Genomic DNA, 13,810 nt, shown 5'->3' with positions numbered 1-13,810 from the left:
TATGTCTGTCCCCAGGTCTCCTTGTTGATCCTCCTAAGGAATTAAAAACACTAGGTCTTACAGCTACAATACTTCAGGCATCTCTACAATAAAACCCCCTAATTTGGTAAAAGGTGGTGTTTCTACCCTAGTTATTATTTGCAGTGAGAAATTAAAAAAAAAAAAATAAATCTTATGTTTAAAAATTGGGAGAGACATTGAAAATAAATACAGGAAGTTGAGGAAAGAAGAGCTTGGTGATACAGTGAAGAATGCAATGCTATGCATTTATTCATTCAACAGAGAATTAAATCACATCAAATAACATAAAATGCAACTGCTCTAACACCCCTCACTTTTTTCCAAAAAACAGAAAGATTTCTGATAAACGAGACTTGCCAGCAAGATACCTCACAACGTGTCCCAGGCACAGTAATTCAGAAAGCATGATATAGGGGACCTGACTCATCCCAGAACCAATCCTATTTACATATCTCTTGCTGAACGTCTCGCAGCGATGCTCTTGCACGCAGCACTTAAACGCTTGCCGTGGGCACTGGCACTTCATTTGGCAATGAAAATGCCCCATGAAAGAAAAGGTACAGTGTTTACTGGCAAAATACTTTAACGAGAATAAAATCACCTGAGGGTTTAAATATTCGTGAAGGTACTTCCTGCATTAATGAGTTCGGTTACGAGCAACACAATTTTCCCTTGAGGTGCCCGGCCCCTAGTAAAATTCGCAGCCCTGCTAGAGATGACCCCTTAGCTGTTACAGCACCATTGTATCTGGGAACCTGCCTTAGGCTGCATCTGCTCATACATCTCAACCTGGACACCATCAGCAGATACAGAAGGAAATATCACATTTATGGAGCACTGAGAATGTAAGATATTTTTTTTCCCCTCTCAACAAAGCAGTTTAAATTCAAATCTGCTAATATATCACCAGATCATTTCTCAATGCACACACTTGTCACAATAAATAAGCCAAATATAAGCAGTACCATAATTTATAAACATGTAAAATTATGCTGAATGAATTAGCTGCCTCTGTTCACAGTTTATAGGCATTACTGGTTGGGAGGCGTGGCTGAAAGACTACTTGGTATCTATAGTACCCATAGCAAACTTGGACGGCACCTTTTAAATAATACCCTTCCTATCGGTTTTACCTACAGAGGTACTGACATTTCAGTGTCTATTTTTATATTTCCTAAAGTTACATGCAAAATGGAAAAAAACAATTTCAAAGAGCCACCTAAGGTGCACAAGGCTGCTTTGATCTGCCCACTGTGCCAGCGATGGGTTGGAGGATACATACATTACTCAGACAAAAAAATAGCCTGTAGTGCTCTGGATTGTCTGCAGTTGATGGTTTGTGGGCACAAACCCCATTTCTCTCATTTCCTTAGAATCATAAATTCCTTAAGATCTTAACATCTTTCCTTACCTGAAAGCAGTCAGGATGTTGCGAACATCCTCCAGCAGCCACCACAAAAAAGCAAATCATATTTTCCCTCCCCAAAACGCAGAAATAGTCTTTTACCTGGCTTGTTCGCCTTGATGGATCCAAACAAGAGCCACATCAAAAGGCACTTGAGCTCCATGGGACTTGTTCACATCTTTTCTCCGCAACGCTGAGGATGGCGAAGTTTCTCAGAAGCGATGGGCTGGTGCCGACCAAGCTGAAGAGCCATCTACTGCCTGGTTAGACTGGTGGGGAGCATCACCCTGTGTGCATGGCAAGGACTTTGCTCTTTGGTCAGCAAATCGTCGTTTCGCTGGCTGGCTCCGCGAGAGAGAATAAAGTCTGCTCTCTGTTCAGGTATTAGTAGCTTTTATCCAGGAAATCAAACTTAATGCTCAGTGTGGTGGAGCATGCCGTGGTGTGTAGGAAGTGGTTTGACACATCAGAGCTACTGACTCCAGAGCTGTTCCACTACAGCTGAGGTCAGTACAAGGGGGCAAGATTTTGATGGGTTTGTGCAGCCACTTGACCCTAAATCTGTGGCTGGACAGTGTGGCGATTGAAATGACTAGCGCACCCTTAAGATTTTCTAGCACTAGCACTTTACTTTGGTCACACTCAGCATTATATAGTTCTTTGTATGTCCATGCGACTGTTACAGTCCTGTTTTGCTTTCTGATAGGCTTGGCTTGTCCGTCCACGCGTCTTCATTATCAGTCTGATTGATCTTCTTTTGTTCTGATGCAATTTTGTAGATTATTGCATTCGTGGATCTTCTTTTGCTGACTTCTTCACTTTGCTACGGACTTCCCCAAAGTTGTTTACCACTTACTTTTCAAGGACAGAGCATTAGGGGCTCAAGGTCAAGGCTTCCCGCAGCGAGACCTTCCCCCATGGGACAGGCCTTTGAGAGGGACCATCACTGTACAATAGTTGTCTGGTGTATGACAACGGACCTCAGATACCATCTGTGGGCTCTGCCTACAAAGAAAAGGTCCCATGGGGTATCATTTCGGCTTTTTGGAGGTCGTCTGCTAATGATGATAAAGTCCCCCTCCATTCATTTTTTGCCGTATGCATGTTTGCAGTTTCTCTGAGTGACAGCTGAGATTCTGAAGGACAGACAGTTTGGCCAAAAAAAAATCTATAAGGATAAGGCTGGCAGGTTTGGAAAGGGCTTCTCTGCTCCTAGATTGCCTGGGTTTGCCATGCTTCAGTGGAATGTCTTCTTTTCAGTGGAAAACTGGAAATGATCGAGGAAGTATCACACTTTATGTAGTTTTCTACAGCCATTTCCTCAGAAATTATTATTTGTTAGTACCTAGAGAATTAATTGGGACAAACTGGAAAAAACAGATGTAAACTATCTGTGGTATTCTGTCATGATTATTACATGCTGGACATTTACTTCTCCTTTATAAATCCTTAATGAATGAAATTTTCCTAACAGGCATGCTGAGAAATAGATATGATACATTTTTAAATCCCATGATGGCTGCGTCCATCAGTTGTAGCCACAGACACAGAGGATGCTGTGTTAGTACCTCTGTTCCTCACTATCAGAGACTCTCCTGTTCTCACACCCGTAAGGGTGATGGTCCTGTGAAAGGCAGCTGACACAAGGGAGCTTCTTTTGAGTGACACCCATAACAGACCTTTGTGAAGGGTGTGAAGGAAGATGCCATATGTATGGCAGGCTGCACAAATGCACATCTTCTCCCCCAGCATGTGGAAAGGTGCAAACAAGACTTTAGGCAGTGCTGGTGAGAGAGGCAGACAGAAGGGATGCTACAGCCCTTGCTATCTCTCTCTCTCTCCTGATAAATCTCCCTTTGCCCTTTCCATGAAAGCTTTTGTGCAGCTTCACTGATGTCGGTCCTCTTGGACGGTCTGTTGGCAATGAGGTTTTGGCCAGGACATTACTGCCCAAACCCAAATGCAACAGGGCACAGAGAACAAGTAAGACTTCTTGCAGAACTGTTGTGGACAAAATGCTTTGCTCACCTGGGGGCTGCTCCGTGCTCCACAGATATTTATTGCCTTTGCTTTAGTACCAAATCATCTTCCATATTTAATAGGATAATAGGAAACACTCATAGAATCATAGAATCATAGAATGGTTTAGGTTGGAAGGGACCTTGAAGATCATCGAGTTCCAACGCCCTGCCATAGGCAGGGACACCTCCCACTAGACCAGGTTGCCACAGCCCACTGAAAGTCTTGGAGAGATTTGCTCTTAAAATATTGTCTGAAAGTCATAAACCCCAATTCTTCACCTTTTTTCAAGATACCTGATGATATGCAACTTCATATGCAGAACCACAACCATCTGGGTTGGTAAGACATATTTGTTACATTGCATGGCAAGAAAACCCAGGCTGTTTATGACAATTTGTCCTTCCCCTACTAAACATGTGGTCTGCTCTTTGGAGATGCAGGGATTTAGTCCCCAACATCTCCTTCTATTTCTTGCCTGGTCAAACTATTTAATTTCATAGCTATTTGCATGATGGAGACAGAGATGGGAGACCTTTTCTGCAGTCTTTCAGCTCAATCTGAGCAAACTGAGCAGAGGGCAGCAGTTTGGACCGCAGACACAGATCCTCAACAAGCTGAATTTTTGCTTTCACTGAAAAAAGGTCTCTTTGGGGCAGGTGAGCTGAGACGGGCTCCCTCTTTCCCGCAGCCATTTGCTTTCAAGCAGCAAATCTCAGCGTAGGTGGATAATAGCCCCTAAGATTTTATTAGAAATGGTGAGTTTTTATCCTAGGAAGAACACGCAGTGTACAGTCAGTACTGGAAGGAACGGTGACCCCAGGTGGCTAATTGCTACAAACACAGCCTGCATGAGAAAGACCCGTAACTCGGCATTTAGACCTTTTCAAGGTCAGGAAAAAAAAAAAAAAAAAAAACCAACAACCCGGTTACCGCTTGTGAGAGCAATTAGTTAGGTCAGCTTTGTGAAATAGGTCAGCTTGCTGAACGATTCCAGGAAAAAACAGTGCTGCTTCTGTAAGCTACTGACCCAAAGCAGAGTAAGGCAGAGAAGGGGAGGGTGAAAACAGAGGGACCCAGCAAGGGGGAAAAGTTATCTAGGCACAGAAAAAACAGGGGGTTATGAGAAAAACCCCACATAATTAGCATTATAATTTAGATGATGAACGTTAGCTGTTAGCAACAGAGGTGTGTGGCAATAAAGGAGAGGAGGTGCTGAGAAAACTCAGTGGAAACCAAGAAAATGATGGAGGGAAGCAGGAGCATCTTGAGTATCTGGGAAGGTATAGGGGGAAAAGAAGGTGGTGTCTCCGTTGCTTGATGGCATTCTTCCATTGATGACCAGAGTTTTGCTGCTCAGCGAAGTCCTCTCTTTTAGCAGAGATCTGGGAGGAAAAGAGACCATCACATGGCCCAGGTCACCACAGACAAGATTATGAAGATTATTTTTATACAATGCCAAAAGACAAAGAAAGATGCAGAAATGGAGTTGTCAGAGAGTAAAACACAGACATAGCTCCAGCCTTCTTTATGTCTAGGTTTAACAAGGGCCTTTTGAAATCCTGCAAGTGCTTTTAAAACTCTTAGTGCACAAACTTGTCTGGCATGGAGGTCTGAGCAGCGGATTTTACAGTGTATCTGGTGCAGTTTTATCTGATGGGAAAAAAAAAAAGCCCAAACCAAAACAAAACAGAATAATTTAGAAGTTAAGGAGAAAACAAAAATTCATAGATACCTGTGTCCCCCGATACTTGGGAGACTTGGTCTCTTTGCATTACCATCTCAAATAAAACTGAGCAGTATTAAATTTTCATTTTGGCATTGCTTATTTTATAAATCCAATGACGTAGCAAGCAAAACCAAGCCAGCTTAAAGAAAGGACAATACTATGATTTTGTTGCAACCCTTCCCAGTTCAAAGCAGTGGCAAATATCCACATAACTCACTAAAATAAGCAAAATTTGTGTTTTGTTTCTTTAATTTAACTTTTCTGCTGTGAATCACTCTTACATGAGCCCTCTATTCAAGGGAATAGTACTTCATATGGACCTTGCCAGGAGGGTGTGGAGGTGGCTCTAACAGCTAACTAAACACTGTTAATCACTAAAATATAAAGCAGTATGCTTATATGCCCTTGAAATTATGGTAATCCTGGTTCTTAACTCACATTATTTATTTTTTTACTTAGGGGGAAATGTATTGGGAAATTTACCTTAGGCATGGGATGCAGTGCTACTCTGTACTGAATGGCTGAAGCTCAAATAGCTAGGTTTTGCACTTAAATAGGCTACTCTTGGCTTACTTTACAGGTTACTTAGAGCACCATGCTTAGTATTTTCAAGAAAAAGAATTAAAAACGCCATGCACAAGGGCCCTTCCCATCCTCCACAGCAGCATCCAGCTCTGCTGCAAAGCAGAGGTATGGGGAAGTGCTAGAAAGGGTCATCAGAAATTTTGCACCCAAGCTAATTATTTATAATCGCCAAACTGTTTTTAACTGCTTTTTATTTCCCATAAAAGTGAGAGAGAGCTGACATGAGGCACACAAATTTTGCATCTTAAACGGAGCATGTTTGCAAGGTCAACAAGGATTTAGGTTCACACAGAATCACAGAATCTCCTGGGCTGGAAAAGATCTGTAAGATCATGTAGTCCAATCATTAACCTAACACTGACAAGCCCACCACTAAACCGTGTCCCTAAGCTCTATATCAAGAGAGAGTTGTATGGCAACACAGTTGTCCAAGTTTCCCCTTGAGTCAATGGAGACAGTCAACAAGTGCATATAGAGAGTGATTCATCTCTTCTTCTGGACATCAATATCTATGGGATGAATCACCTATGCGAACTTCTCTCCTTCCCTCCCATCTCCAGACAACCGTTAAACCAGCGCAACTAGTTTAAACCAAACACAGGCCTTTTAGGCAGCTACAGCTGGGTGAGAAAAATCCACCCTGAAAATACATACTGAATTTCAAAGGAGAATTTAAATTACTTATTTAGCGACTGAGAACAGTCTTCCCTGTCAAACACCCTGGACATGGTTCATTATACTCTTACTAACTATTCCTTTCACTGATGCCACACTCTGTGATAAATACGTGAGGACCATAAAACTGAAAGGGAACCTCGAGGGTCCAGTATTCAGTGTTGGGATAAACCCCTCCTTTTACCTGTTTTAAACTAATCTCCTACTAAATGTCTCCTAGTTCTGTTATTGTGGGATTCAGCGGCTAATGGTCTGCATTCACTGTATCCCTCACCTCCATGATACAGTCAGCCTACCCACATCCCCCCCCTTCCCGTGTTGAACAGTCCTAGACCTTTGTTGTCTCTCCTTGTAGGGCAACTGCTCCATCCCCATGATTGTTTTAGTTGTCCTTCTCTGAACTTTCTCCAAACCCACTAAAGACTTTTGAGATGCAGAGACCACAATGGCACCAGCTACTCCATATGTAGGCCCACCAAGTGTCTGGCTGAGCTTCTGCCTTACATGAAAAACTCACTGGATGTATTTAGTTTCTGTGTAGCGAGTACTGCCATAACTCTATTAACACAGCAATGCCTAGATTGGGTTCTTTAATACTTCCCCATGCAAATACAGCTGCATAGTACAGATAACTTTCTTCTATGGATATTCTTATTTGCAATCATCATTCCTCTGGCCTGATCAGAAAAATTTCAGGACCTCAAAATAAACTGTTAAATTAAGTATATTAGAGTGTGTTCATATTTGTTCCTTCCCTTCTCCTTTTTCTTACCATCAAGTTATAGTTAATCAATTACGTTTAATCCTGTAAAGTGCACATGTCTTAAGACAGCCTCTGTAATCAGCTCCTTACCCAAGACACCCTGTCTCTCTGCTTGACTTTAGTAAGAATCTTTACCCGATCTTTCAAGTTAGGGAAATATAACCTAGTTGAATTATAAGGTGAGTACAAAATTGATTGGAAAATCCCTGAAAAGAAAGTGCCTTTAAGATGGTTCAAAACTGTGTCAAATGGAAGAGCATATTGAGTGGCACCGATTAACTGCCAGAAAAGAAGGATGTATTGAAAGGTGGTTCCTGGGTTATAATGTGGATTTTAGGCTATTCAGTATTTTCAAGAATTATCTGAATGATGAATATAGACAATTTTTACTGCATTTGCAGGAGATGCTAAGCCAGGAGAGACCATGCAAATATTAGAGGGCAGGAAGGGAATTCAAAGTGACCTCAATACACTGGAAAAAAAAAAAAATTAAGATGCAATTTGAAGAATAAGTGCAAGTATTACATGTAGGCAGAATAAAACAGCCTGTGAAATGAAGTACTGGCGTTACTGATTAGATAGCTGATCTTCCAAAAACGAACTAGGGCTCACATGCAATAAAAAGAATTGACAATGTCACACATAAAAAATGTTAAATCTAATTCTGAAATGTATAAAACGTGCAAAGCAACTGCTTGTTTTACACTGTGACAATAAAGCCATGGATAGGATGCTGTGCCCCATTGTGGGCACAACACGTTAAGAAAAACATGGACCATCAGAAGACAGTTCAGAGGAAAACAATGAGAATAACAAGGGGGTCTAGAAAACATGACCTAAAAGGAAAGACTGAAGAACTTGAGACTCTGAGGAATGATGATGGAGAAGAGGACAGGATAACAGCCTTCAGCAGTGATACAGGTGGAGCTGATAATGCCTAGGCATAGACCAGGTCACCCCTCAAGTTTTCTTCCAGTGTTAGAGTCTAGGGTTAAGGATCGTGCTCTTCCTCCTCACTTTCTGGATCCACAGCCCAGCAAACCGCAACCAGTGCCCTAACCCCATAATTTATAGCCAGAGAAAGTCCTTCTGCATTATCATTAGCTCTTATTTGTCGTCTAACTCATATCTCTGAGCAGTCTCAGAGTCTGACTGATTTTTGAGCCAATTATACCTCCTTTAGCCCAGAGAAAGTGCTTGGCCTTCAGTTTTATAGTGGTTTGGACTGTACTGGTGTCTACGACTAAATGAACAAATACACGTTTTGCATAACGTGACGGCATTTTTGCCGTAAAAGTCAGACAGAAACTCTACATAATATCTATCTTGGACATTGGATATGTAATATCTGCCTTTGTCTAACCAAGAAGGCAGCTTTCTCCCCTATCCGATAACTAGACACCAAAGGTGGGAGTCATAACACCTTTGGAGACTCGCATGGGAGACAAACACCTGAGCTGGCTATCTGCACTCCTTTCACCGTCAGTGAAGACAAGTAGTCTACAAGAGTAGACTCAGCTAGGGCAGGGCTGTATCTTAGAAAATATGTTTTAAATAGGTCAGATGGAACATACCCTCTAAGTATTTGTTTTTCCCCATTGAAAATAAAGAGGATCTGGATGGTAAACTCATACACAGATACCATTTATTAAAGGCATCTAAAATCAGAGGAGATGAACCTGACCTCCAGCAACTTTTGCAGCACAGCCTGTTACATTATACTATTCCCATCCTACCTTTACCCCTTACATTACCAAGTAAACTTCCCATGGTTGAAGACCACTACTAGAAATCTTTCTGCTGCATGTCATAAGGCATCTTTCTACATCTTCTTTAGTTTTATGAGCTGGGTAGGTGCATCTGTTCAGGAATGCACAGGTCAGTGCCTCCCCTTAGTTCAGTGAAAGCACAGTTAATTTCAGCTGTATGAATTTTGTTGAGTCAACTCTGAATTTACCACCTCATAGGAAGCTGTTGTAGATGTTCCAAGAACTGGGTCTAAATACTATGCCACAGAAATAAATGTAAACGGTTGCATTTCAGTTCTTAGATGATCTTAATCTAGTGTCTTTTCCCTGGGAGAGAAAAAAACATCTGAACTCTGCAGATTTTGAGGATTCCTTACAGAAATGCAAAAAAGAAGCACTTCTAAATGCAAATAGTAGTGGTAGGAAATACTTAGAAAAGTTCTTCAGCTAGAGTAACTTGGAGGTTTCTAGATCTAACCACTAACCAAGAAATGTTAGCGTATGAGTGAGAAAATTGGTGTGGTCCTCAGGAAGGAAGTACAGAGTGAGGAAATGAAAAGCTGAATGTAGAAAGGTCAGGGTACATTTTGCATCAGCCAGACTAAAGAAACAGAAAATAACGTGAGTTTTTCCTCCTTGGGCATAAATTATTAAAGCTGACCCTTTTATTCACTGCAGAATAAGGGTTCATGCCTTGTTTTTTGCTTCTAATGAGGCTCAGGACTTGTTTTCAACATCTTTTCGATGAGTCCCTAAGCCTCTTCGTACCGTATCAAGAACAACCCTTCATATTATTGCCAGAGTAACTCAGGCTGATTTTATGCTACAGAAGTCAGACCTCATGCGTCAGGACATCTTTTTAAAATCATAAATTCCTGTGGTTGCTCTAGGATTTTCTCTGTAGGGTGTTTTTCTAATGCACATTCAGCTATTCTCAAATATGGCGGTGACACCAGCATTCAAGGGGTTGTATATGAAGGCAATCTAAAATGGGTCAATTAAGCATTACTCTGGCTAACAAGGAAGCACTGCTGCCAGCCAACAGAGCTGGACATGTGAAGAGAGAAAGTTATGGGTAAAATATTAAATAAATAGCTAACTGGTGAGTATTCTTTCCATCAGGTTAGATTTCCATGACCCATTTTGTTGCCATTACCTTAGTACCGTTTTCATGAACTGAGCCCTATTTGTGCAATGGAGAAGGGTGGGGCTGGGATGGAGACCTTGGGATTAGCAAACGGCCATGAGATGATGGATGTTTGAGGTGAAGAGCTCTGAGTAACCCAACAGGTCTGTTGAGGATTTCAGAGCACTTCAACTCTAGAGGGAAGCTTGACTGCCAGACAAGAAAACACTCTGGGATCAACAAGGTGGTTTTCATCTTTTCTCAATATTAGATGTTGGTGCAGATGGAGACTTTTGAGCTCATCACCCGTGTGCACAGTCAACAGAGAAGAGTAGGTGCAGCTCAGATGACCTATTTTAGATGTCTTCATTTGGGTGAGATGACCTGTGCCACACAAATGTCTGCTTCTCTGCACTGGCTACACACAAGCCGAGCGTCCAAAAGCCGCAGATGTCACATTTGGTCTGAGGATACCCACCAAACCTTCCCATCTGTTTTTTTACTGTCACAAACAAACTCTATCCTGTAATTAGCAGCAAAAACTGCCCTGCGTTGCCTTGGTGTCTATAACTGTCTCCCAGTGCTTAGAGACTTTGGCAAAAAAAACCTCCCTACCATCAGATTTATCCCCTTCACTCAGATGAGCTAGCACGTCTGTGACCAGTCCTGATCCAGACCTTATCACCAATCCCACCATCTCTCTGGCTCTTGTCATGTTGTGCACAGTTTATAAATACCGGAGCACGGCGTGTTTTGGGGCTGAGATCTGGGCAACTTCACTCTTGAAGGTGAATGCGATTAAAGGTGAAAGCAATGAACTTCAGCTGGCAAATCTGTAGTATTGAAAGGTCCAAGATGTCCACATCAGTCCTAACACTTGTGCTGTTCAGGGCCTCTGTTGCTCAGTGTCTCTCCAGTGCTTGGCAGGAGAAGGAAGAAGAAAGGTGACCTAGACAGGATTGAGCTGACTGTAAAACATGCTAATGAAGAGCAGGAGTTGTTTCCATAAAGCAGTTCATATTTCATGCCCTGTAGCTGTTCTTCCGAAAAAAACCAGCAGCTATTTATCAGGCTGTTCAACATGAGTCCGCTTACTCTGAGGAAGTTCTCCTCTGACCCTCATAAATTGAACTGTCCATATTTTATAGCCAGACCCTATTTCATCAGCTGCATCCATCTGACCAAGGCAACTGCCCAGTGGTTGACTTTGGAGGTTGCAGAGGACTCACTCGTGTGTGGCAAGTGACCTCAAACTTTCTCCCCAAGGACATGACAAAGCTCATTTTAACTAGAGAGCATTCAGTGCTGAAAAAAGGTCCTCGCTTGAGACACCGAGCTTGGACAGCAAGTGCAATCAGCTTTGAATCTGGTTGCATTTCCCGACTGCACAAGAAATGTGCAAACTTTGCTGGAGACCACTTTCATCCAGCAGAATCCCATCATGTGTAGGACGGTCTAGTGCTTCAACAGGGTACAGTGAGACTTACCACAGGCAAGAAATGGGATGGAAAAGTAACATGTGGGTTCTAGTATATCTCTTCCGGACATACCCACAGTGTCTTCTCTATTGATATCTCTGATCATCACAGTTCAGCCCTTCTGAAGTCCTATCTATTTTGATCACTGCATGTTGATAACCACATAGAGCCACACAGGAGAATAGGGTCCTATTAAGAAAGTATTAAACAATCTTATAATTACAGACTTTGTCCTCAGGTGCATGCTCCAAGCTCCTGAATTTCTTTATTTTTAATTCCCAGAGATCAACATTTCCTCATCTGGAGAGTTTGACTTGCAACTGTAACTTTCTCTTATTCAAAATATATATTTTTTTTCAAATTAGAAAAAAGAAATCTCTGAAAGTAAAGATTTTGGGGATGGGGGGTTCACATGGCCTCATGTTACTCAGACACTGATGTCACTTGTGTTGAAGCAGTGAAGAGAGGACCAGATTTCCCAGGACTGATTTACTTCTTGTTAGTCAGACTGCCCCTCGCTCAGATGTCCTTATGACCATCCTCATTACATGTTATCTGCATGATATGAAGAGTATCACTTAAAAAATAATCTCATTAGCTGTTTTCATGGTGAACAAGTGGAAAACCCAAAATACTCAATGTGACTAATAAAAGCCAGACACTGAGCCTCCTCAATTTTGTCATCTTATTTAAAGTTAGAAGAGGAAAGTACTCCAGATGCCATGCCAGATATGTGCAGCTCAGATACTATAGAAAGAACAGATAAAGAATAATATAAAACTATGAAGTATAATAGAAGGATAGTATCTACCTGCTTAACTGTTTAGTGTTCAAACCATGTCCACCAAGATGATTTTATCTGTATCATCTCTCTTAAGTGGAATTAAGAAGATTAAGGAATTAAAGATTTGCATGAAGATGTAAAAATGAATGTTTTCTTTCCCAGTTCTTAGTCCGGACATTGTTATGTATAGCTCGACCCTTTTTCACCTTACTGAGTTTTGCTGTGTGACAAAGTCCAGACTGAAGAGTCTCTGCTGTGTCTTCAATGGGCACTGCCCTAGAGCTTTGCTAAATCAGCCGTAGAGGAAGGGAAGAGAAGAAAACATGGTAAAACTGGACAAGTACCAAGGATACAACTTGCTTCAGTTTGGCACAAAAGCAGCACCTTCTTCTTGCTATGGCTCGGTGTGGCCAGCAGTACCAGTCAGCATTAACATACAGCATAATTTTTAGCAGGAGAAACTCAGAAGAAAAAGTCTTTCTTTGGGTTTCAGGAGGGAGGAGGTCACTGCACCTGTTGTAATGTAATTGGGTTTGCAAACCGGTTGCTGCGGCATCTCAAATGGCCATGCACAGGCAAACCTCAGCTTCTCATGCTTCCCGAAAAGTGACATTGTCAGAGCAGAACTGCTGGTACTGACTCATCACCACAAACATTGCCATGAGCTCCCTGTGGTGGGACAGCCTGGATCTGCCCTTGGAACGCTCCATCCAAGCAATGTCCGGCTCCAACACGGGGCTTGAAAATAAGAAATCATAACCATCAAACATAAACATCTGAGAAACCAAATGAGCTAAGAGAGGGAGACCTTCATGAGAAGGACCTGCCGCAGAAGGCAAGAAGCATCAGAAGGATAAGCCCAGAGGAGACAGCTAAGAGCACCTTACCCTAATTCTGGCTCCTCCACTAACTCCAAATTTGGCCTGAGGAAGTCACTTCCCTGCCTTCCCCCCTGCTCAATACCTATAAGCTGTTGATAACAATAAGTTGTTGATAACAATTTTGATTGTAACAGCACGGATGTCTCCATATTCTCCTGGCTAATGCCATGCAGTTTTTGAGCAAAGACAGTACTTTAAGATTCTTCATTCAGAGCATCATCTCCTAATTCCAAATAGCTAGAAAACAACTGAGCAGAAGCTTAGGCACAAAGTTTTCTAACTTATATTTAAAAAGAAAGAGAGAGAGAAGAGCTTCATTTGTTTTTGCTTCAGGAAGCTCTCTGCACCAACGGAGAAGAAAGTCCCTTTCTAAAATAACAAGAAATTCATTAGCACTTCTTGTACCTTTTTAAGGTCACCATTACAGATATTTTTGATAACACATCCTCTTACACACATGTGGTCTGCTCTGATGGTGGAGATAATGCTGTTTACAAGGCTGTTACCTGAAAATTGGGTATTTTTTTATTTTTCTGATAGCTTCCTTGTTTTTCAGGAACAGAAGGATGGATGATGTTCACACCTGGCCATTGCTC

The 13,810-nt window shown here is 41.8% G+C and overlaps 1 protein-coding gene across 1 annotated transcript in view; it reads right to left on the bottom strand.

Moving 5' to 3' along the window:
* LOC104284656 (interleukin-2 receptor subunit alpha-like) overlaps nt 1-1,589 on the bottom strand; it is a 20,017-nt gene extending 18,428 nt beyond the window's left edge. Inside the window, exon 1 of the mRNA XM_009883016.1 lies at nt 1,529-1,589. Within this exon, the coding sequence (XP_009881318.1) occupies nt 1,529-1,589 (61 nt within the window). The remainder of the gene's footprint in view (nt 1-1,528) is intronic.
* Nucleotides 1,590-13,810: the final 12,221 nt, after the last annotated feature.

The sequence above is a fragment of the Charadrius vociferus genome, unplaced genomic scaffold (genome assembly GCF_000708025.1).
Source record: "Charadrius vociferus isolate BGI_N301 unplaced genomic scaffold, ASM70802v2 scaffold32, whole genome shotgun sequence".
In the NCBI taxonomy this organism is placed as follows: domain Eukaryota; kingdom Metazoa; phylum Chordata; class Aves; order Charadriiformes; family Charadriidae; genus Charadrius; species Charadrius vociferus.
This window is presented reverse-complemented; position numbering and strand designations above follow the sequence as displayed.